Below are 23,705 nucleotides of genomic sequence, written 5' to 3'. Positions count from 1 at the left end.
TGTGCAAACAAGGTGGTCTTCTACTGTGGCCTCAAGATGTCCCCTGCTGCTGCATTTGGCCTACATCTGCCTTTTGAATCTGCCCCCTGTCTGGGCTGCAGGTTAATTAACAGTGTACTTTGCCTGTTTTGGTTATTGTATATCCCTAAATATCACTAAATGGAAGATGCACTGAGATAGAAGGGGCTTCCAGCACCAAAAGGACATGGAGCTATTGGAGTGAGTCCACAGGAGGGCCACGAGGATGATTAGAAGACTGGAGAACCTCTTCTGTGGACACAGGCTGAGGGCTGAGCTAGTTCAGGCTGGAGAAGAAAGGCTCTGGGGAGACCTCACTGAGGCCTTCCAGTATTTGACGGTGCCTACAAGAAAGCTGGAGAGGGACTCTTTGTCAGGCAGTGTAGTGATAAGACAGTGGAGCTGTCAAACTACAAGAGAGGAGACTTAGGTTGAATGTTAGGATGAAGTAATTCTTTGCTCAGAGGGCGGTGAGGCGCTGGCACAGCTGCCCGGGGAGGCTGTGGTGCCACATCCCTGGAGGCACTCAAGGCAGCTGGATGGGCGCTGTGCAGCCTGAGCTGGTGGACGGCAGCCCTGCCTGTGGCACGGGTTGGGCTGGGCGGGCTTTGAGGTCGGTTCCAGCCTAAACCACTTGGCGCTGTGTGACGGCTGTACAGCAAACAGCTCATCTACCGTGACCCAAGATTCCCTGTAGCCATGAGGTTCACAGCAAAGACAACACCCCTCCCGACCGTGCAAACGACCCAGTCGCTCGAACACCACCACCTCCACGGTCTCGGCTTCCCCCGCCTCTCACGGACCTCCCTTCTCCCCGCTCCCGACCACGGGGCCCGCTCCAGCGCGCCCCCGCCCGGCTCCCCGCACCCGCCGCCGCCTTCCCCTCCCGGCGGTCCCGGTAGGGGGCGCTGCCCGCTCGCTGGCGGCGGCGTTTGGCCCGTCGCGGCCACCTTACTCGCGCGTCTCTGGGCCCGCCGCGGTTCCGCGGGGTTTGCCCGGCCTCTGGGGGTTCCGCTACCGGCGCCCGCCGCGGCTGGGCCGCCGCCGGGCCGCCACCATGTTCACCAGCACCGGCTCCAACGGGCTCTGTGAGTACCGGCCCTGGCGGCGGCGAGGGGTGTGTCGGCGTCTCAGCGTGGCGGACGGCCGGCCCCTCCGCCGGGGGACGGGGCGGGACGGGGCCGCGCTGCCGGCGGGAGCTCCGCAGCGGGGGGCGCTCCGACCGGGCCGGTGCGAGGCGCGGGCCGAGAGCCGACTGTTGCTATGGGTCCTGACTGTGTCACGGGGAACACCGACGGGGGGGGGGGGGGTCTGGTAACGTCGTGCTGCAATGACGGCTCCCGGTGGGCGATTGTTTCCGCGCCGTAGAACATCTCTTCGGAGGTGCGAGACGATGTGTAAAGCTGCGAGAAAGTACGTGGCGTGGGAAGGTGCCTGGTTTGGCTGAGTGGGTGAACTGTGGTCAGCAGAATGATCCGTTGCTGGCCCCGCGGAGATGCCGTTCTTATGGCACAGTGTGCGCAGTTCAACCTCCTTGTTTTCTCTGATAAACTGGTACGAAGTGCGCTCCTCACCAACTCACCCCAGGTAGGACAACCAGATGCCAGTTAGACTGCAGCACAATTGATGCGGCGGGTCAGGCTGAAGGCTCTCATAGCCCAGTGTGCCACCTCTGAGTGCCTTTATAACACCTGTAGTGTTTGGTACAAGCCACGTAGTGATACAGTTTGGTAAATCTTTTGTTGTTGTTGTTGTTGTTTTTTCAGTCACTTGTCATAGAATCACAGAATGGCCTGGGTTGAAAAGGACTACAATGACCATCTAGTTTCAACCCCCTGCTATGTGCAGGGTCGCCAGCCACCAGACCAGGCTGCCCAGAGCCGCATCCAGCCTGGCCTTGAATTCCTGTCTTAGGTCATTTAGAAATTGACCTACTTGTTGGTTTTATCTATCACAGAGTAAGGATTTTAGTGTCTTCTGACATGTCAGAAATGCCAGTGGCTTCTGCATTCTGTTGCATTCTGTCCCATCACCTTGTTGTCACACCTTCCAGCGAGGTTCTCATCATTAGCTATACCAAAATGGGCAACCAGTGACCCCAGAGCTCCACCGGATGTTGGTAATGTGCGTCTGAATGGGCTCCTTAGGCAAAGTGTTCCACCAGTTTCACCAGTCAGCTTTTCAGGAGCAGGTGTGTAGTGGTTTGGCTCGGTCACCTTTTTTAAAAAACTTATTTTTTATTCTGAAACTTTTAATCAGAACTTAAATAGTTCTTTAACTCATCTGAAGTTCTTTGGTTCTTGTACGTCATGTTTAATCCTCGTCTGAAACAGACAGGAGAATATAACTTGACTCCTAGTGGCTGCAATTGCAGCTGGCTTTAAACTTTTTACTCCATCTGGTAATAATGATCCAAGGAAGATTGGTAGCACCTTGGACTAAGATGTTATAGTCATTCTTTGAATTCTTAGTTTATTATTCACTTTGCTAATTTTGGAATAAAGCAAAGTAAGTGACTGTGGACTACTGCAGACTCTGGAAACGTTACAAAGATGCAAAGATGAGTTTGATAGTTTGTGTTGCCAAGGGAGAAGCAATTTGAGTATTGTTACATTGTATTCAGTGCAGTGTCTAGAACAAATTCAGGATCAGCTTCCTACCCGAACTGTCTTATGATTCTATCTGTCACATTTTGCCAGATGCTCACATCCCATGAATAATGCTACTGAAATCCTTCAGCGGCTCAGCAGAGGCCAGCATGAGTGTATCAGGGCTGGTGTGGGGCTAGCTGCTCAGAGCTGTAGTGCTGCTATGTTCACTGCTGTCCATGGGTATGGATAGTAGGAGAGTCAGCTGGAGCTAATCTTTGGTTTTAAGGTAAAACCGAAGTCTAAGTTTAAAGCATATCCACTTGCTACACCTGAAAATTGTTTGACTACTTTGCCCACTGTGCACAAAGTACTTTGTGCAGCAGTAGGGAGGCGAGCTCTTTGAACGTTAATGTAAGGGTTTCCTCTAACGCTACGTAGGCATTAACCTCTCTGTGAACCTTGTGGTGGAATGCTCAAGGTTGGTTGAATATCCCCAAGACAGAAGTGCCGTAATGTGCTCTTCAGCTTGTGTAACCTGAAGTGTGCTGTGTGCAGGCATTAGGAAAATAATTAAACTACATAAGCTGATGCTCTGTGATGTGACTAAAGGAAAAATGGAGTATGTATTGACTATATCTGGCTTGTGTGCATAAGTTTTAAGCAGTCTAGTGGTATCTGGAAAAACAGTTCAGCTTGTACAACAGCATGCTAGAGAGCAGTGTGGTTCAAAACATGAGCTTGAGTCCTGGGAACGGTGCGGCCACAGGAGCTCAATTAGCCAGTCATTGCGTGCTGCAAAAATGTGGCTGTTGCACTTCTGCCACAGAGCTAGCTAATTTCAGACCACCTTGGGGATCTGTGCAGCACAGTGCTGTAGCTGTACCTGATGTCTCCGGCATTGTATATTAATAGTAGTAGGGTAATATGCTCTGTGGCTGGGAGGAAGGGAGGAAGAAGAGACTGCTCAACTAGATAAGCACTGTTTCACTTTCTATTTTTTTTTTTTTTTTCTTTTTTCAAATGTTCCATTTAAAACAAAGATTTTCTTTCCTTCTTCTTCTTCTTCTTCTTTTTTATTTTTTTATTTTTTTTTATTTTTTTTTATTTTTTGGTATCTGTTGCAGTTTGTAACCTAGGCTGACACCAACTCCTCCTTAGACAGCAAGTGTATAGGTTATAGGTTTGATTACAGTCCTACCAATGTCTTGTGAAAACAGATGTAAAATGTGATCACCGTTGGTTTCTTTTCTGACTTTCTTCCTGCCAAATGTGTTTCTGCTGCAGGACTGAAATCCTTTGGTATTTTGTAGCGTAAAAGGAGCACAGACTAGATTTTTCTTGCCATGTTAAGAGGATGTATGCTAAGGTTCTGCGCTAAGTTCATAAGCTTCTGGTGAAAATCCCTTCCTGTTGTGACACTCTTATGACTGCATTCACTTGCAGGCATCATGCTGATTAACCACCAGAGTACGCTGTGATGAGGCAGGCTGAGCAGAACATCCCCTTCCTGTGCCTGTGCTGCGTGCCTAGGAGCAGGAGTTGCTTTTGTGAGCAAGGATATGTCATTCAGTCATATCATCCTTGCAGCAATAACTCCAGTATTTTTGCAGGGTCCTCTCGTGTTGCATGTTCTATTCCAAAGGATGAGGCACTGGAAAAGTAATTACTGGATCAACTGACCTAAAAAGTGATCACTTGGAAGAGTTCAGTCCTCACAGCTGGTGTGCCGGCTTGTGACATCTTCCTCCTTCCTCCAGCAGCATTACACGTGTCAGTATCTCGTGTTGTCCTCCCTCCACAGCATGTTCTGATTTGCTTTCAGCTGCTGTTCAGGACCCAGTGCACCATGATAGCAAAGAACAGGCTTTAGATCTCAGATCTGATACAATTATTCCGGTTTCCCAGAAGCACGTGGTGTCTGGTAAACACTTAAAAAGTATTTGGATATTAATTCAGATAGTGAGTTTCAACAACCATTACGATAAAGGATAAGCAAGGTTTCCTAGTACTCAAAATGAATTGTTCATGCTCTTAATGGTATTTCTGTGTGGTGTGCTAGCAGACTTGTGTCTGAAGGGAGTAAAGTAAGACTCCTTGAAAACTGTTTTCAAATGCCACTTTAGGCAAGTGGATGTGCTGCTGGTTCTTGTTCAGATCATGAAACGCAGTGGATGAATAGCTGAATGACAGCTGAAGGCAGGAAAAAATGAAAAAAGACACAGAAAAAGCCGCACAGACTACTGACTCTGCCAGTGCACTTGATATAGGAGAAACTGTGTGTTCGCATGCCCATCAGTTATGGTTTGAAAGACTCATGTATCTCATGTGTATCAATGTGTATAGGCCTTATCAGATAGTTCATGTGTACTTCATGCCGTTGTCGTGGTCCCCAACAGTTAATTTGTCTGTATGGAAGTGATGAGGCTGCCTCAGGCAGTTCATCTGGGGATGTTTCCAGGTAACAGTTTAAAACGCCATTACAGATCATGTTTCTTCTGCAGCTCTGGTGTGTGTTCACTTGGGATCTGCAGAGAAATGTCCTGAGCTAACCTGAGCTTCTGCAGCCACGGCCTGTCAGCTGGGGTTTGCAGTGAGATCCTCTCACAAGTCAACACTTGAGTCTTGGGCCCACAGTAGCAGTCTAAGGGGTGAAGCAGTTCCCTGAAAAGTCATTCTTGAACAGCAGGTTAGTCTTGCTGCCTCTTTTGGCATTCTCAGCTGCTGCATCTCCTCACCGATGAGTGCTGAACAGGCAAGGAACAGAAAAACATTTCAAAAACCTGCTACTGCAGCTCTCGTGTTCTTCTTAATGCAGTGGTGGCTTCTGAAGCTGCAACAGCTTGTGCCATCAGCCTCCCCTTCTGTGAGAGATCATAAAATCCTTGGAGTTGGAAGAGACCTTTGAAGGCTGTCTAGTTTAACTCCCTTGCAACGAATAGGGACACCACAGCTGGATCGGGTAGCCCAGGGCCTGATCCAGCCTTGCTTTGAAAGTCTCCAGGGAAACCTCTTGTTCCTCAGTTCTGTCCTTCGAATGTGGCAGTATCACCAAGAAAGTTGTAGGCTGCAATGCTTCTGGGAATTTATGAGGGTAGTTTTGGTGAGATCTTCTCCAGTGCACCAGAGAGAAGCAAAGATCTGCAGTGAAGTCTGGTTCTGTGTTTTTCATTGTGGTTTTGGCATGCTTCACCAGTGTTACAGAATTGCTCTGTTCACTTATCTGTCTGTTGCAGCAATGATGCTGTTATTGCCTGTTGCTTGGATAAATCATCACTTAAAAAGTGCTTTGGGATTGCAAATATATTCTGAGATCTTTGAAGATAATATTTGGTACGTTTTAGCTTTTCAGGGTCAAAGTGAGAGTTTATCCTTTCATTCTACATTCTTTACATGACACGGAGGAACGGAGGTGTGTTTTCCTCCCTGTGCACATAGATGTTAGTGCTGCCTGTAGACAGCAATACCATGGGGACTGGCAGGACATGTTTGCATCCCGCATGGTGTTGCAGATCTATCAGACCAGAATTCTGCTTCCTGAGTGTTACCTTTCCATTCTAATCAAGGCAACTAATCTGGATGTCAGAATGCTTAGTTGTGCAGTATCTGGCCTCTTGAGTTGTTTTTGGTCTTACAGGTAGGTGCAGATGGTACTGGCAGCAGCAGGGGGGTTCTCTCACTGGTGGCCTCACAGCAGCAGTCCTTGGTAAGGATCTGTATGGTGCTGAATGGTAAGGCAAACTACTGGCTACTGGTGTACCAGAAACACTTGAAAAAAAGTGTTTTGGAAGTTGTGTTGTTCATCTGAAATAGTTAATCTTTCTTCATTTAACTGGCCAGCAATACACTTCTCAAGTAGGATGACATTTTGAGAAACTTGAGAGTAGAAGTTTCCGTTACTCATGTGACTTTCCCTGTGGGGAGCTGTCACAGTAATGGCTTGGTTACTTATGTGGTTTTTCACTAGGTGACGGGCTTAAAAATTAAGTTCTATCCTTTATAATAGGGTTTAAAGTGTCTCATCTGAAAGCTAAAAGGGAGACTGTGGTAAAATGACATGTTTGTACTTTTGGATGGTGTTCTGTGGGTGATTTTTGAACACGCACAAATTAGAAATGAACTTTGTGTATTAACTGTAAAGCAATGCTAGGCACTGGAATGGGCTGCCCGGGGAGATGGTGGAGTCACTGACCCTGGAAGTGTTCAAGGAACAGTTAGATGTTGTACTGAGGAACGTGGTGTAGTGGGCAACGTTGGTGGTACGTGAATGGATGATCTTGGAGGTCTCTTCCACCTTAGGGATTCTATGATTCTAATAATGACCTAATGGCATGGAAAATTACAATGAAATCTGAAAACAGGTATAAAACCTGTGTAGGAATATAAAGATATGGAGAGATATCTAGTGATTTGCTTACTGTGTTTTTTATGGTAACAGGATTGTTATGTGTACATCGTGGGAGAGTTCTTGTAAAATGTGTTTGAACTCCTTCAATAATGTGAAATGCCAAGTGTTATCAAACTTTGGCTCAGGAAGGTCTACCATTGTGACTACTCTAATGGGTCTCATTAGTCTTTGCTTTCTACTTTCTCTTGTATTCCGGTCATAAAACTGACCTTTTCATATTAAGTATTATCTAAGTTAAGTTTACTAATGGAACGCTGGCTTTTTTTTTCTTTCTTTTTTTTAAGCATTAAAATGAATCAGTTGAATGAATAATTGAAAAGGGGACATCTAAAGACTATAGAAAACCTTGTTACTAGAGAAATAAAAACAAATGGGTAAATTGAAAGCTGGATAATTTTCCTGTACTAAAAAAACCTGAAAAACAACGACCAGATGTTGCCACTCTCCTGATCCAATTCCCGAAGAAGATCTGTTTGTAGGAGTAGAGCCTGTGTTGTTCCAAGTCACTGCTTAATTTCTCCAAAAGGGTAGTACTTCCAAGGCATTGATTATTTAAATGGAGTAAGGAAAGTGAGTCTGTAAGTGCTGAACTCAAAAGTACAGTCGGGATCTGAAATAATAATTATAAGCACAAGTAGATGATACGATGCACATCGGAAGATGTTTCCCCCACCTGGTGAGTGATGGAAGACTGAGAATCTCAAGGTGGTGTGAACTGCAGACAGTTGACAGCGAAAGTTCCTGAAGCTATCAGTTAGCACTTGGGTGAGGATCCTGCTTCGATTACTCAGTAATAACCTATTTTTGATGGTAGTGAGATTGTACTATGATTAAAATCTTGGCTTTGGTGCTTATTATCATCTTCCTTTTCTGGCAGTTCAATCTTTTGGTACGTGGCAGATGTTGTTGATTGAATCATTTATGATGGTTTATCTGGGTTATGTGCTAAGTGATCACTGTGTTTACTTCCCTTTAGTAGTTTTAATCATGTTATTCCTTTTGTTATCTAAGAATAATGACAGCGGAGCTACGTGTTTTGTGATAGTACCCTGCAAAAATGCAGATGCATAGATGAGCGGATTCTGTGTTATAACTGGGGTGCTGGGAAAGAAGTAAATATGATAAAAATTGCAGCTGTGAAAAAGGGAGAAGTCATAGAGTGGTATTTCAGAGATTTTATACTGGTTTGAATGGCTGTATCAATGCCTGATTTTTTGCAGCAGCTGCACCAAGTGCTTAGGATGAATTGCTGCATATACTTGTGCTGGATGTTCCACTTGATGGATTTTAGTAAATGCGCATTGAAGGTGTTCACTGTTGTCTGCATGCTTTCTTTGGAATGTTGTTTTTGAAATTCCTGCTCTTAGAGGGGAAGAAGTTATGATTTCACACGTGCAGTTTTATTAATTTCTTTGTTAATAGTTACAGTGTTTGAATGGAAGGAGGATGAATGTTGTGTAAGCTAGCTTAAATGTTCCTCCTTGAATGGTGGATCCAAGCATGGTGAAGAGAAAGGAAATTTATTCACAACATTTATTCATAGCCTTGAGAATAAAGGTTGATCTCAAACACAAAAGAAACAATTGTATTTGTTTGAAGTCCATTTACCTGACTATTTTGCTAGTAACAAGTAATTGTTTTGTTTCCTGAAACATCATTGAGTGTTAGGAGAGCTGTGTGGGAGAGGTGATCTCCATAGGTATGGAGAGCTTTGAATAATTATAACCAAACAATTAATTTCATGAGAGAATGTTGAAGACGAGATGTCTAATGAATATTTAATTGTCATTAGTATCTCCGAAGACTTCCTCGGGTTGAGGTGTTTTTACTATCTATTTGCAAGGGAAGTTGATCAGATAAAACTGAGATGATGCACTATTGTTTGCTGATCGCCTGTCTAAATATGGCACTTTTTAAATGGAAGAGATTTTCCTCTAAAGTGTTTTTCTGTTTATTTTCTCTTTAAGATAAAGCACCTTTGTCAAAGAGTCTGTTATTAGTCCCAAGTGCCATCTCGATTCTGTTGACTCTGCTCTTCCAACATTATCAGAAGTTCTTTGTGTATAACCTACAAGCTATAAAAGAGGATTTTCAGGTAAGGATCAGTCAATTTTTTGTGGAAAGAGACTGCAAGAGACTCTCTTCTGTGCATTTTTTCCTTTCTTTTTCTCTTCTGATTCTTTACCTTTGTTTACTGCTGTAGACCAGCTTGTTCTTAGCTTTTAAGTTACCCTAGTAGTCTGCAGCAGAGTGTAGCAGGCCATTACCTGCTTTTTGTTTGAAGCGAGAAAAACTTGATCTGAAACTGTCAACATAAGCCTTTCACTTCTTTCTTTTGCCTGGGAAATGATTGTTTGTGTCATCTCTCCTTGCAGTTGGGAAGCTTGCTTTGAGCGAAGTGTGACTTAACCCAAATAGTAATAGAGGTGTTCTGATATGAATGTCAGTTATCCTCTTGTGCTTAATTTTTTTGAGGTTGGACAAGACTATTGTGATCAGCTACTCTTGATAACCTACCATTTACTTTAAGGACAGAGGACATAAATGTCACACTGTACCTTCTGCTATAGTGAATTATGAGAAACTGAAATTTTTCTGTTGAAGAGAACTGCTGTTCCTCATCTACAAGCCTTAACAATTATTAGGCCTAGCTGGTGATTCTGCATGTTGTTGCACTCTGTGATCTTTCTTGTCAAGTACGAGAGCTGTGTTACCTTTAATGTGCCATAATCTCACTGCAGTCCTGGAGATGTGACGAGAGTGCTGCAACTGGCAGGTCCAGGCTCTTTAGGAAGAATAGGCCAGGTAGGCAAGGAGTGCAAAAGAGGACTGGGACTGTGCAGAACTGACGGATGATGGGGGAAGTTGAAAATTTGTGGGTCAGGATTAGGGGGCAGACTAGCACAGGCAACTTTGTGGTCTGTAACTTTGTTACAGACTGACCCTGTGACTATGAAGTAGATGAGGACTTCAGACAATTGAAAGAAGCCTTACGTTTTCAGGCCCTGGCTCTCATGGAGGGATTTAACTATGCTGATATGTGCTTGCGGGGGCCAATACAGCGGAGTTTCTGAAGGAGGTTTCTGAAGTGCTTTGGTGACGAATTCCTAGCACAGATATTCAAGGAGTTGAGGAGGGAAAATGTTTTGACCGGATCTCTTACTTAAAACCAAGAAAGGTCTGACTGGGGATGTGTGAAGAACAGGTGCAGCCTTGGTTGCAGTGACCATGAATTTCCTGATGGAATTCAGGGTCCTGAGAGGAGGGAATAAGGCCAGTTGCAGGGAGTTGTAGGAGAACAAGCTTGGAAGACACCTATGGAGTATAATATCCATCATAAGGAGTTTGAGTGGGACTCTCCTTCCCTTCTACTCAGCCCTGGTGAAGCCACATCCAGAGTGCTGTCCTTTGTTCTAGGTTTGTGATTGTAAGATAGAACTGGGTACATGGGTACAGCCAGGAGCTGGATCATTTGATGTACAAGGAGAGACTGGGATTGCTTAGCCTGAAGAAGAGGCTTAGGGTGGATTTTCCAGTATGTGTGAATACCTAATGGGAGAAGGAGTAATAATGATGAGGGTGGCAGACTCTTCTCAGTGCTGTTTATTTACATAACAAGAGATGATTCATTGAAATGAATAGGTGAACGGTTGGACTGGATGATCTTTCAGGTCTTTTCCAACCTTGGTGATTCTATGATTCTATGATTCTATGAAATACAATGAATTTCACTTAAAGAGAAATATATTTTAAGGTAAGTCTGATAGAATGGAGGAACAGGTTTCCCAAACAAGTTGCATAGTCTCTATCCTTGGAGGTATTCAAAACCAGTCTGGAGATGGCCAATTAACATATCCCTCTAGCTGACTTTGTTTAGAACAAGTGTGTTGGACTGGACAGTCTCATCTCCACAGTTCTCTATTTCTATGGAGCAGTGCCTGACCAAATGATTACTTTCTGTGAGGCAAGTGGTACTGTGAATAAGGAGAAATCAGTGGATTTTGTATACCTTGACTTTAGGAAGGCTTTTAACCCATCTCCCATAGTGTCCTTAATTTTGTGCCAAATTGGTGAGGTATATACTGAATAAATGGATTAATAGATCGATGGAAAATTGGTGTTGTGGTTACTGGTACAAAGTCAACCTGTCAGGTAGTAATTAGGGAAGGGCTTCTCAGGGTTCAGTACTGGAACCAGTACTGTTTAGTAACTTCATTAACCACCTGAATGATGGCATGGACTAAACTCTCAGCAAATTAGTGGGTGACCCCAATTTTGGGGTGTGGGCAGTATGCCGGAAGACAGGGCTGCTGTTGAGAAAGACCATGGAAAACTGAAGAAATGGGAGCTTTGTGAAGTAGAAAGTCCTTCTCTGGGACAGAATAACTCCAGGCAGTAAGAGTGCAGGCTGGAGAGCAAGTGCTTAGGAAGCAGATCTGTAGAGGAGACCTACAGATCTTGGTGGACAACAAGTTAAACAGGAGTAAGCAGTGTGCTCATGCATCCAAGAACACCAACCACTTCCTGGGCTGTGTTAGTGACAGTGTGGCAGTAGATCCAGGCAAGCCATCCTTCCCTGCTAGCTGACACAGTGCTCAGATGTGGTCTCACAAGTACCCTGTTCTGGGATCATCAGTGCAAGGAACTCAGGAACCCCACTGGAGTGGGTCCACCTAGAATGACAGAGGGTTAGAGCATGTGGTATACAAGGAGAGAACTTGGTGAAAAGCCTTGAGAAAAGAAGGCGGAGAGGAGATACCTTAGTCCTGTCTGCAAAGTACCTGATAAATGATTACAGAAGAGCTGGAGCCAGACTCTGCTTGGAAGTGCACTTTGATTAGAACAAGAGGTAACAAACAAAAGTTGGAACTTAGGAACTTCTGCCTAGATAAAAATACTTGGTTTATTTTTCTTATCTGTGAGATTGGCCAAGTACTGCAACAAGTTGCCTAGGGAGGTTGTGGAGCTTCCATTTTTTGTGGATGTTCAAGTCTTGACTGGACATGGTTGCAAGCAGACTGAACTGATTAAACGTACTTTGTGCAGTACACTGGTTTAGATGGTCGCTGGAGGTCACTTAAAAATAATTTTTTGATGATCTATACAATTTACTAGGGTTAGTGTTTCTGTTTTTATTTGTAAACACAAACTAGGATCATGAAAATCAGGGTTGACTTGATTTAAATTGTAGATCTGTTTTAATAGATAGACTTCTTGTTTGAAAACATTTTTAAACAGTCTTCTTGAAATCTCTATAGAATTCTAGTTCTTTATTTCCCTCTTTTAATGCCATACTGCCTTCCTGCTGTCTGAGTTTAGTCTTATATTCCTTCACTCTGAGCACAAGTGCTCTGAAGAATTTCGGTGAGGGTAGAGAGACTTAATGTAACAATCTTCAACCTTCTAGATTTGGAGACTTGTATGTGGGAGAGTGATATGCCTTGATCTGAAAGACACATTCTGCAGCAGCCTGCTCATTTACAACTTCAGAATATTTGAAAGAAGATACGGCAGCAGAAAATTTTCAGTAAGTTCTGGAGTTGCTTTTCTCCTTTTATCAGAAATTACTTTCTACACTGTTCTGAATCTTGTATTCTTAGATTAATATTGTAGTTTTTATTACTAATATTCCATATAGAAATATACATTTAAGAGTTTTAAAGTGATTTGGGTTTCTGTAAGTCAGAATTTAAGTTCATCTTGCTATCAGTGGGTTATTCTAAGTTTGCATCTGTATCAGTTGAAAGTTACTGCATCCACAGAATATATTTTTTGGTAATGAATCAAACTCTTTTTCATTCTTCAGCATGTAAACATTTACATCTGAATTTATGCTGTGCTAAATATTATATTTGTCTTGACTGAACTAGTGTAGTGATTTTCTTATTTGAGAGATATATTAAAATCTTATTCTTAAGCAATTGAATTAAAATTAACCTTTTTCTTTCTAGTCCTTCCTACTGGGTGCTTGGACGCTGTCAGCTTTGTTTGATCTTCTCCTTATAGAAGCTGCTCAGTATGTATTTGGCATCACCATCAACAGCTTGCCTTCTGGGTTGTAAGTAGCTCCTAGTGTTATTTTAGATAGGATTTTAAGGGAATATTTTGTGTAGGTTTGAATTTAAAAGCCTTTCTTCATGTAACCTTTTAAATTAAGCATAATCCTTTTGAACTCCAGTGTAAATGTTTTGTGGTAGAAATATTTTCTAACACTCATTTTCTAATTGTAATCTGAGGCTAAGGTTCTTAAAATTTATCCACCTGACGATGATTTTCCTTTCTGTTAGCGCCAGATCCATTGTCAGCATGACTGAGAAGTGGCTTACAGTGCACAAATTAGCACCATATTTATTTTTGTTCAATAAACCTGTAAATGAAATCAGGTTGGTACTGATTTCTTTCTTAAATGCCAAAGATAGCTTAACTCTAATTTGTATCTTTATGTTCACTTTTAAATGCAGTTATATGCATTTCATTCTGGTATTTCATACGTGTGTGTTTCAAAGCTTGAGCATATTATTTAATTTGTTTGCATTTAAAGTTCTTAAAGCTTTAAGATATTTAGTGGTTGAGTTTTGTGTCATCTGTGTTTGACATTTCTGCCATTAATAATAGGAGGTGTATCTGTTGTAGTAGAACCATAGAGCTTGCAGAGCCTTTGTGGTTAGGAGACATCAGCCTCATATAGACTTGAGTTTCCAGATGTCACATGCTCTGAGGTAGTAATAGAAGCTCATGAGGCAAGAGTTTAGATGCTGAGCACCATGCTAAGATTACAGAGCTTTACTTTTTTAGTGTATCCTTTGAAAGTAGCAAAAGGCTGATCTAATAGTAAAGATAAAGCATGTCTTTTGTTGTTACAAGTATACATTCCTTGTGATGTGTGAGTATTCAAAAGGAGTCTAAAGCTTGAATAACACTGCAATGTTTTTGTGCTGGAACACAGCTGCTAGGCACGCATAAGCTGCTAGAGTATCTAAGCAAATTTAGCATTTTCATCTGTATAAAAAGTGTTGAGTGTAATAAGTGTACATATCACACAGTGAACTAATGAGCACTTCAGGTACCGATTTTTTTATGACTTTTTATCTATGTCTGCATAAGCTGTTAGAAGGAAATCTGCGTCAAATAAATATTTTGGTGAAATATTTGTACTTTCTAAGTCATACTGACATATTGGTCAGGAGAAAATGAAGCTGATTTTAGAAGAGTGGGATATACAGTAGTTTAAGATTGTTAGGCTGTGTAATTATGAACAATAGATGATACCTTGCATCACAGTTTTTCAGTGTTAGTGCTTTATTACACTAATGGTTATTTCTTGTCTGGTGATAGCTACAATTTGTTAAGGTGACAAAAGTGGTGGGCAGTTTAACACTGATACTAAGTTTTAGTTCATTTCAGATTTACAAAGGCTGTTGAGCAAACATGCAGAAGTGCCATTATCATTGTACGTCTCGCATAGTTACAGTGCAACAAACATCTGTTACTTCCGGGCACAGAACATTTTCCAGCGGAGCCAAAATTCTGGAATTTGGAAGAATAAATCTCTTGTTTTCATTAGAGAATCCCTCTAATGTTTTTACTTTTTGTTTGTTTTTTTTTTATATCATTTCACTGTTGATATTATTGAGTGATCTTACACTTGCAGTTCGAAAACTCTTCCTGCGCACACTTCGGAGGTAATTGCGATAAAGGATGACACTGATGACTCTAGCCTGAAATTGTTTAGAAACAATGTAGTACAGTATAACATCCAAGCAAGTGCTGAGGTTCATGAGAAAGGTGGTAAAGGCTGCCCACGGATTGTAACTTGTACCTTCATTTAACATCATGAGGGCGAAGCAAATGTGGAAGGGTACAAAGCACACAAGTACTTGAGCAATCAAAGTAACTATGATTCTTATGGATCTCTCTTTGGCCTTAGGCTTCAACTTGGAAGTCTTGCCATGGATAAAATTGTAAATAATGACTAGGTAGCACCCCATCATAATAAGCAAGGGAATCAAAAAGAAAAATATCAAGCGAGAAAAGTTCAACATATTTACTTCCCTTAAATGGATGATATCGAGCATTTTCTTGCAGGTGGTGACATTGCAGGCTTTGTCTGGATCAGAACGTAGGAAGAGCAATGGGGAAGTTGTTGCAAGGGTCATTATCCAGATCCCCGTACAAGCCAGCAGGGCTTTTTTTGTATTTTTCAGTTCTTTGATATGTTTGGGCTGGACAATAGCCATAAATCTGTCTACGCTTATGAAAGCAAGCAACCACAGAGCAATGGCTGGATAAAATACAGTGAAAGCACTGATAATCCGACAGAATATATCTCCAAAAGGCCATGTTTTTTTCCCATGGTAGATTATCCGAAAAGGCAAGGAAAGTATAAAGGCTATGTCAAGTAATGCCACATTCATCATGTATATGGTTATAGTGGTTCTCTTCTTGGTAGTGCAGCTGAAAACCCATAGTGCCGTGGCATTCACTACCAGTCCTACTGTGAATACAAAACTGTAGAAGACCAGTGATGAAATCCTGTATTCTTCAGGGTAGTGATTCTCAAGCATCATATCGTAATTGGTTTTAGGAATAGTTGTTGCACGCCCATTAAAACCCTGAAAATAGATGACAGAGGAAGATTATTCTCCTTCAAGTAAAAACTTTCTTTAAAAAAACAAATGCAAATTTTTGTAGAATGGGGTTTTGTATTGTCTGGTGGGGAAAAGTGTGCTACTTTTGTTGCTTTTTCTGACTGAATACATACAGTGCCATGAAGAAAGTACATGTGCTGTCAGATTTATGAGAAATAGTTTTGATAAGCTATATTAATTAAATATACAGTTACTTAAGAGGAATGAGAAAGTCAAGATTGCTCAACTATTTTTGAATGCGTTCCAATAGCCGGTAATTAGATAGAAATGGCTGTAATTGTAGTAACAGAGCTATTTTCTAAAGAACATTTCTTCAGCTTGTTCCTGCTGAAAAAATTGGCTAGTTATGAAAAGAAAGAAGTGAGCATGACATGTAGTAACATTTGGATATGCTAAGTGAGGTATTTACATTGCATTTTAATGGTGTGGAAACTACGTAGATCTCAAAAGAATATGTGTGTGCATGCTGTTGCTCATGAAAGACATTAAAAATCTATTTTAATAGCTCTGTGGGTTGAATAAAGTCTTTATTCCCAGAGCTTCAGAATGAACCATCCACTATTCCTTCTTTCAGCTGGGAGTCTGAAATCTCAAATTTCATTGTGCAGACTCAACTGATAAGATTGTCCCCCATCTTACTCTGGAGCCCCTTGCAGAAGGCGGGTGTTGCCTGATACCTGCAGGGGTGTTTTTGTGAGCCCACCCTTCCCCCTCTTTCCTGGCTCTCTGTTTTATTGCACTGCGACTTCGCATGGGGGAGCTTCTCTGGTTTGGCCTTTTACCCAGCCATGTGGCAACTTTCTGAAGAGGAGGAGGAAAGAGTGAGTTGGTTGTTTGATCTTCCAATTTGTGACAAGCATCTGACTAACTCCAGCAGCATAATTTCACAGAATCACAGAATGGTGTGGGTTGGAAGGGACCTCAAAGCCCATCCAGTCCCAACCCCCCTGTTATGGCAGGGCTGCCCCCCCACCAGCTCAGGCTGCTTAGGACCCATACAACCTGGCCTTGAACACCTCCAGTGTCTATTTTGGGTAGATGGCATATGTGTGACAGAAAATATTGTAGCACGTGCTTGTAGCACATCTGAAGTAATATTTATTGTACTGTCCCGGTTTTATTACTGTTACATAAATTTGTCCACATATTGCTAGAAAAAAATCCCACACGTTTAAATAAGTTCTTTTTGCATTGTTGGAAACGATTCAGAAACTTTATTTCAAAATAGTTCTTCAGCAAAGCTTTGTGGCTGTGTACACTCATGCCAATGTTTAATATTAAAAATATTTTTAAAATTGTGGAATAAAGTCCTCATAAGCTTTAATTAAAAAAAAAAAAAAAAAAAACAATTTTTTTCCCTTGTATTTTCTGTTGCTGATGGTTGTTTATGACACAGTTCATTACTACCTATATCCAGATCCTGACCAGTCTCTAAACTGAATACTAACATATAAGACAGGTAGAAGAATTCAGTTTTTATAGATGAATGTTAATAAGGGACATGAGTTTTGGTTTTGCTCTCCCCTTTGGGCTTGCAGTAACTGTAGTCATTTCTAGTCAAGTCTTGTTTCTGTAATAACTAGTATGTTGATGTTGATGGGAAGAGAGGAAGCTGAATCTGGTTTGAGCTTGTAACTGGAAAACTGGGGCTGTGTGGCTTATTTGCAGATTATTTCGAAGTGGTGCCAGTTGTTTCAGAGAATGGACATACTCTAACAGAAACTGTTTTTTTTTCCTTCAATTTAGTTGTAGTAGTCAGTGTTGCCAAATGTTTTGTATTTATTGTAAATATACTTTTTAGGAATCCGAAATTTGACATTTATGCAGTTAAGAATTAATTATGTTTGGGGGAAAAAAAAGAGCCTCTCTGCATTTATACACAGGTACAATGATTCAGTTATTTTTGTTTTTTTTTCTCTTGTCAGTACTTGTCTTGTGTGCACTTGTCAACCTGGATTCCAGGTTGAGATCAGCCCAAGTAGGTCTTCATGCATCTCTGACTGGACAGTTTGGCCTGGGTTGCTATCTTTCATAATGGGAGCATTTAATTTGTTCTGTTTATAAAAGCACTTAAAATTGTGGAATCATTTCAGTTGAAAAGGACCCCTTAAAGGTCATGTAGTCCAACTCCCCTGCAATGAAAGGGGCATCCACAGCTGGACTAGGTTGCTCAGAGCCCTATCCTTGAATGTCTCCAAGGATGGGGCATCTACCACCTCTCTGGGCAGACTCACCACCCTCATTTAAAAAAACTTCTTCCTCATACCCAATCTAAATCTCCCCTTCTTTAGTCCTTTGCTTTGTACTATTATAGCAGACTATTGTATTATTATATATAATATATATAATATATATTATATATTATTATAATATATAATATCATTATAATTATAATACTTATAATATTATAATATATATTGTATATGTTATATATATATTATATTATATATTATTATATTATTACTATTATAGCAGAGTCTGTCCCTTTCTTTCTTATCACTCTCCTTTGCTGGACAGCCACTCTCAGGTGCCCCTGGAGCCTTCTCTTCTCTAGGCTGAACACTTTCTGAATAGCTCCTGGAATAACTGGTTTCCAACTGTCTGTGCTAATCTTGAATTATTGAGCTGACATCGGTCCATATGTTATGTCAACATGTTTTATGTTTTAATTATGGCTGAGGTTCTTTGTAACTAACAAGAATTGTAAAGTCTATCTAGATTTCATGAGCAAGAACAGAGACTTTCAGGGCAAAACTAGAATTAATTATTTTCCTTTAGAATTTTAATATGAGTAAATCCCATTCTAAGGATTTTCTGTGTATCTCTCTTCCCAAACCCTCAACTCTCCTCCTACATTTTTTATCTCCTTCTATCCCTTACATTTCCTCACATTTCATCAAGGAGGTCAGGGCTTTCAGTGGGTCATAGACCAAGCAACAAGATAGTTTTGTGTTTTTCATTTAATGAAAACGAGGTTGTTTTTTTTTTTTTTTTTAATTAGTGATAACATATTGACTGCTTTAGTTACGACATATTTTTAAATTCATTGTAAAAAACCTGAACAACGATTAGGGGACTATTATTTATACAAACATTCATTTTGCTTTGAACATTATTTAGAGAATGCTGCTTATGGTTTGAAGGCATTAAGCACTCTAAAGAATTAGATTTCAGTTCATTAGTCCCAGAGTATACACCTGTGTTCAGCTTCTGAAGAAAGAAGTAAATCTTAACACTATGCATATACATCCAAGTTACATTACTGATGCAAAGTAATGGTTTGTAACTTACGTTTTGTGCAGTACAAAGTGTCTGCTGCCATGTTTGTTTCATAGTCCCTCGTCTGTAGAAGCTTTAGACTTCCTCTTTTCTGCTCAGCCTCGCTATGCTATAAAACAGCTCTTCACAGCAGGAAGCAGTGACGCAATCTAGCTAGTTTTGAGCTTGCTATTGGTCATACTTAGAAGTGTCTTTTTAACATTTCATACACATACAAGGTAACTTGCAGGATTTGTGACCTCATAGTTCTCATACCTGATATAATATTTCCAGTGTGGCCAAGCCGGGCAATTGTACCAAATATCATTTTAAAATACTTTCTGAATTGTTTGTGATGAAGGCCAGGTTGGATGGGGCTGTGAGCAACCTGGTCTGGAGGGAGGTGTCCCTGCCTATAGCAGGGGGTTGGAATGACATGATCTTAAAGGTCCCTTCCAACCCAAATCATTCTTTGATTCAGTTGTGAAGAAGCCTGCTTTGGGTTGATATTTTTACAAAAGGGTAAGGACAAAAAATACACATCTTGGTTGTGGAAAGTTTCTAATAAGCACAGTGCTAAAATATTCTCTTTAGACTGCAGTCATTTTCATGGAAATCCCCGTTTTATTTAAATTGGCTGGGGTAGTGTTCAGCCTGAAAGTGACAGGAGCTCACTGTGTGTGTTTGAAGTGAGAAGTTTGATTCTCTGGAAGACTTTGCTTTGTTTCAATCTGCACCGACCGTAATTTACTAACGCTGCAGCAGTGCCTTGATGTCTGAAAAATAATGGCTCTCCCATTTAACAGGTTTGCAGAAAAAGGCTTTGTAAAGAATGTTCAGCCATTATTGAAATGGAATAAAATCTATCAACTGTGTCCCAGCAGACACCTGTGGTGGGATGGGAATATCCTCAGTAGCTAATAGCTAGGGGAGTCAGCCAAGAAATCAGTCAAAAAAAAGAGCCAAACTTCAAAAGAGCCATTCAGGGAAGGAGATATTCCAGATTCTCTGCAGAGTGGTCATCAGTGGCAGTTCTCAGGCTGTCATTAGGACGTTGAAGCAGGCCATGGAGAGCTTGTTACCTCTGTTTGCCTCCATTTTTTTCCTCTGCCAATGAAGTGACAAGTGATATGTGTTGAGGAAGGGCACAGTATTTTGATCTCCTCCTGACATGCAGTCAAGAATTTGCCAGGATTGCACGTGGTTCCAGAAGCAACAAAGTCCTACAGCCCAGACATAGCCAGAATCAGGTTTGTTTGCGGGATCACCCTTTTTCACTGACTGTAAGAGTAATGTCAGCAGGTGATCCCCACCTAGTACTGAAAGTAACTTCTGTGAAGAATATGCTCTGCTCTGGAATCATGTAATCTGTCTCTGTTCAATGGGCTTATGGTAGTGCATAGATATTTGCACACGTCAGTGACAGATGACCTAACCACAAGGTGGGGTTTGGTATAGTTTCCAGTATGTAGATCGGTGATATCTTTAAACATTTGGACTTCCCTTTTCAGATTGGCTGATACTTATTTTTTGTAATCATTTTAAAGATCTCTCAGGTGCAACGAGCTATAAATCCTGCCCAGTCCATCTTATAGAAGTATCAATAGTTAAGCTCAATATTTTTGGGTTAAAGACTATTTTAAAAAGATGTGTTTTACAAAAGAACATGTGAAGGACTGAACAATGTTGAAAACTAAGGCTTTATCCTTAACATAACAACTCTGGAGCATGCTGCAGAAGGATGAGTCACTCATGCTGTTTTCGAGTTTAGTGAAAGGTCACTGAAGTCCAGTGACACAGATATTGTTGAAATGTTTAAAAAAAGAGTATGCAGCTCCTGAAAAAGAATACCTGGCTTTTCAGCTCTTGTGGACAGGAGCATTTTATTCTTTGGTAACCAATCTACAAAACTCTTGAGGCACCTTCAACTTAAGGGCATACCAGAGCTAACGAGAGAGCGCAGAATTAATTCTGGGTGCATGCTGGGTGTGAACACTTGCACTGGCTGTGGTTTGAGGGAGGTAGCTGGTCTCTGCTGTGCTGCATTCCCCTGGTGCTGCAACTTCTGTTGTAGGAAGCACCTGCTGTTCTTTCTGTTTGCCTCTTATTCTGTACTGTTTTGTCAGCTAGAGATGAGTGTCTCACAGTGGTTTTCCTCGGAAGGGAGTGTTTACTGAAATGAATGTTCGATTCCATCCACGGCTGTTTTTTTGTTTTGCTTTGTTCTGATGTTCAGGGAGAATGCTAGCTTCTGTTAAAGCCACCTTTGAGTAGTTCAAAGCCAAGCCAACGTGCTTCATGTCTGAGAGTAAAGCACGGTGCGTGTGTGGTGTGCTGCCCTGACTTCACTGGTAAGCCTTAAAAGAAGTCAGTCTGATCACTTGCAATGATGTCAAAATGCATCACTGAGGGGATTGTCTTCATGCTGTTGTTCTTGCAGGAGACAGGTAGTGCTTGGTTTTCTTTCTCGGTTGTTTACTTATAATGCAGCAGAGTGCATTTTGCCTGTCTGCTTACCACGTCGTGTAAGCTGAAGTTCTGCACTGAAGGGGCAGAATATTTACCCTCTGCTTTGGCTTGAGCTTGTGTTTTCCATTTCTTTCTAAACTTGGCATCGTTTGGATTGGTTGGAAAGAATGAACTGAAGCTTCTTGCACAGCCAATGGTACAGGAAGCAGCTGTCCACATGAGCCAGCCTGTTCACTTACCAGCCTGCTGTTGTGGGTGAGTTCACAAATGCAATTTCGGGTTACAGTTCTCAAACGTGATGAAATTGTGCCTCGCTTTTTTTTACCCATATTGTGTTGTACCGTGGTGAAGGCCATGAATAATAGACCACTAGTTAAAATTGTGGAGGCAATAAATGCATAAATTCCTTGCAGGTTTTTTTCTGGCTTTGGCGTATGTTACTCAGAGGCTGGGTTCTGGCATAGCTGTCCCTCTTCTCACGTGCAACAACATGGAGTAATTATAAATGCTGTGTGCAGCAGAGCTGCTGGGATGCGAAACAGAGCAGCTGAAAAGGGGCTGCAGCCTAGCTAGCCATACCTGGCACGTTCTGCTTGCTGTGGTGTATTGCTTTCTATTCTGGGTTTGGCTAAAATATGGTGTAGTTTGAGGATGGAGTTACTGGTTTTCCCTTTTGAAAAAAAAAAATATCAGTAATGAAATTGCTATTCTGTATTTCTCCTAAGGTTTTGTTTGTTTCTGTGCAGCCAGGACACATCCCATGTCACTAAATACCCTAAAAGTACGCAGTGCATCAGACTGACAGTTCCTCTGCTTGGCAACATCAGCCTTTGAAAGAAGCAGTATTTCAAAAATTTGTTGAGATGTATTGAAATTTGCAACTCTGAGATGTCTAGTAGTGGACTGGAGACAGCAGTTTGTTACACTGCAGCAATCTCACCATCTGTGTATTTGCAAATGGTTGATATCCCATGCCTGGAGACTTTCAAGGTGAGGCTGAATCAGGCCCTGGGCTACCTGATCTATGTGGATGTCTCTGTTCATTGCAGGGAAGCTGGATTAGATGACCTTTAAAGGTCCCTTCCAGCTCTGAGGATTCTATGATATTACCCCATGCCAAATACCAAAACAGAATCTCAGAATGGCTCGGGTTGAAAGGGACCTCAAGGATCATGAATCTCCAACCCCCTGCCACATGCAGGATTACCAATCTCCCCATTTAGTGCTAGCCCAGGCTGCCCATGGCCCCATCCAATCTGGCCTTGAACACCTCCAGGGATGGGGCATCCACAACCTCTCTAGGCAGCCTGTTCCAGCACCTCACCACTCTCTCTGTAAAGAACTTCCCCCTGACATCCAACCTAAATCTCCCCTCCCTCAACTTAAAACCATTTCCCCTTGGCCTGCTGTTATCAACCCTTTCAAAGAGTTGATTGCCCTCCTGTTTGTAGGCTCCCTTTAGGTACTGAAAGGCTGCAATCAGGTCACCCTGCAGCCTTCTTTTCTCCAGGCTGAACAAGCCCAGCTCCCTCAGCCTGTCTTTGTAGAGGAAGTGCTCCAGTCCCCTAATCATCTTTGTGGCCCTCCCCTGGACCCTCTCCAACAGCTCTCTGTCTTTCTGTACTGGGGGCTCCAGACCTGGACGCAGTACTCCAGATGGGGCCTCACAACAGCAGAGTAGAGAGGGACAATCACCTCCCTGCTGGCCACCCCTTTTCTGATGGAGACAAAACAGCTCCGTGCTTGTTGATGAAATCCATATTGCCTATGGCAGATTTCTTAAAATGTTGGGTCTGTGTTCGGCTTTCCACCTTTGTTCTGTTACATTGAGAAACAGTTTTTCTTTTGCCAGAAGTACACTTTTCCCATCACAAATATTTTGTAACTATTTAAAATCGATATGAATATTAAGCTTTTTTAAAAAAATGTCTGAAATTGTCAGGGCTGTGCTATCCAATGTGGTATTTGCTCCTGTTAGGCACTGTCCAGGTGACTATTTTCAAATATTCCTACCGGACTGATTATGCAGTGTGTGATATTTTTACTGTTGAACCACTGAAGTGTGTAGGAGTAGTGTTTCGAAACTTAGTATGCCTCCCAGACATGGAGTTAGTGTTTCAAAAGATATTTCTTTACTGACAGCTGTTATATTCAAGATGTTTGATGAAGTCTGGTGCAGAAGGTAGAGAAAATCATTTTGACTTCTCCAGAGCTCAGGAGCTTTGACAACCTCTGCTTAGTTACCAGCCAGAGGATATATAATTATAAATTAAATAATGAAGAAGTGCTCCATATGCTTTAGCACATCAGTGAAGT

The 23,705-nt window shown here is 41.8% G+C and overlaps 2 protein-coding genes across 5 annotated transcripts in view; one reads left to right on the top strand and one right to left on the bottom strand.

The window, feature by feature from the left end:
- The first annotated feature begins 1,004 nt into the window (after window positions 1–1,004).
- The window catches only part of UBAC2 (UBA domain containing 2), a 93,708-nt gene continuing 71,007 nt past the window's right edge, over window positions 1,005–23,705 (top strand). Inside the window, exons 1-5 of one of the 4 annotated variants that reach the window (XM_042809461.1) lie at window positions 1,005–1,106; window positions 8,982–9,109; window positions 12,422–12,541; window positions 12,966–13,030; window positions 13,302–13,397. In XM_042809461.1, the coding sequence (XP_042665395.1) occupies window positions 1,076–1,106; window positions 8,982–9,109; window positions 12,422–12,541; window positions 12,966–13,030; window positions 13,302–13,397 (440 nt within the window). In that variant the 5' untranslated portion in view covers window positions 1,005–1,075. Of the gene's footprint in view, window positions 1,107–8,981; window positions 9,110–12,421; window positions 12,542–12,965; window positions 13,073–13,301; window positions 13,398–23,705 lie in introns of all 4 variants that reach the window. The other 3 variants (XM_042809460.1, XM_042809464.1, XM_042809462.1) reach the window with 3 other exon arrangements.
- On the bottom strand, window positions 12,215–19,041 carry GPR18 (G protein-coupled receptor 18). The gene is made up of 2 exons (XM_042809466.1): window positions 18,954–19,041; window positions 12,215–15,626 (listed from the first exon to the last, which is right to left on the bottom strand). Exons 1-2 carry the CDS (start codon window positions 18,993–18,995, stop codon window positions 14,619–14,621), a joined length of 1,050 nt encoding a protein of 349 aa, XP_042665400.1. The 5' UTR covers window positions 18,996–19,041; the 3' UTR covers window positions 12,215–14,618.

This window comes from Centrocercus urophasianus, unplaced genomic scaffold, assembly GCF_019232065.1.
Source record: "Centrocercus urophasianus isolate 14NV4802_14NV808 unplaced genomic scaffold, USGS_Curo_1.0 seq_12, whole genome shotgun sequence".
NCBI lineage: Eukaryota > Metazoa > Chordata > Aves > Galliformes > Phasianidae > Centrocercus > Centrocercus urophasianus.
The sequence above is the reverse complement of the archived record's forward strand: the minus strand, read 5'-3'. Positions and strand labels throughout refer to the sequence as shown.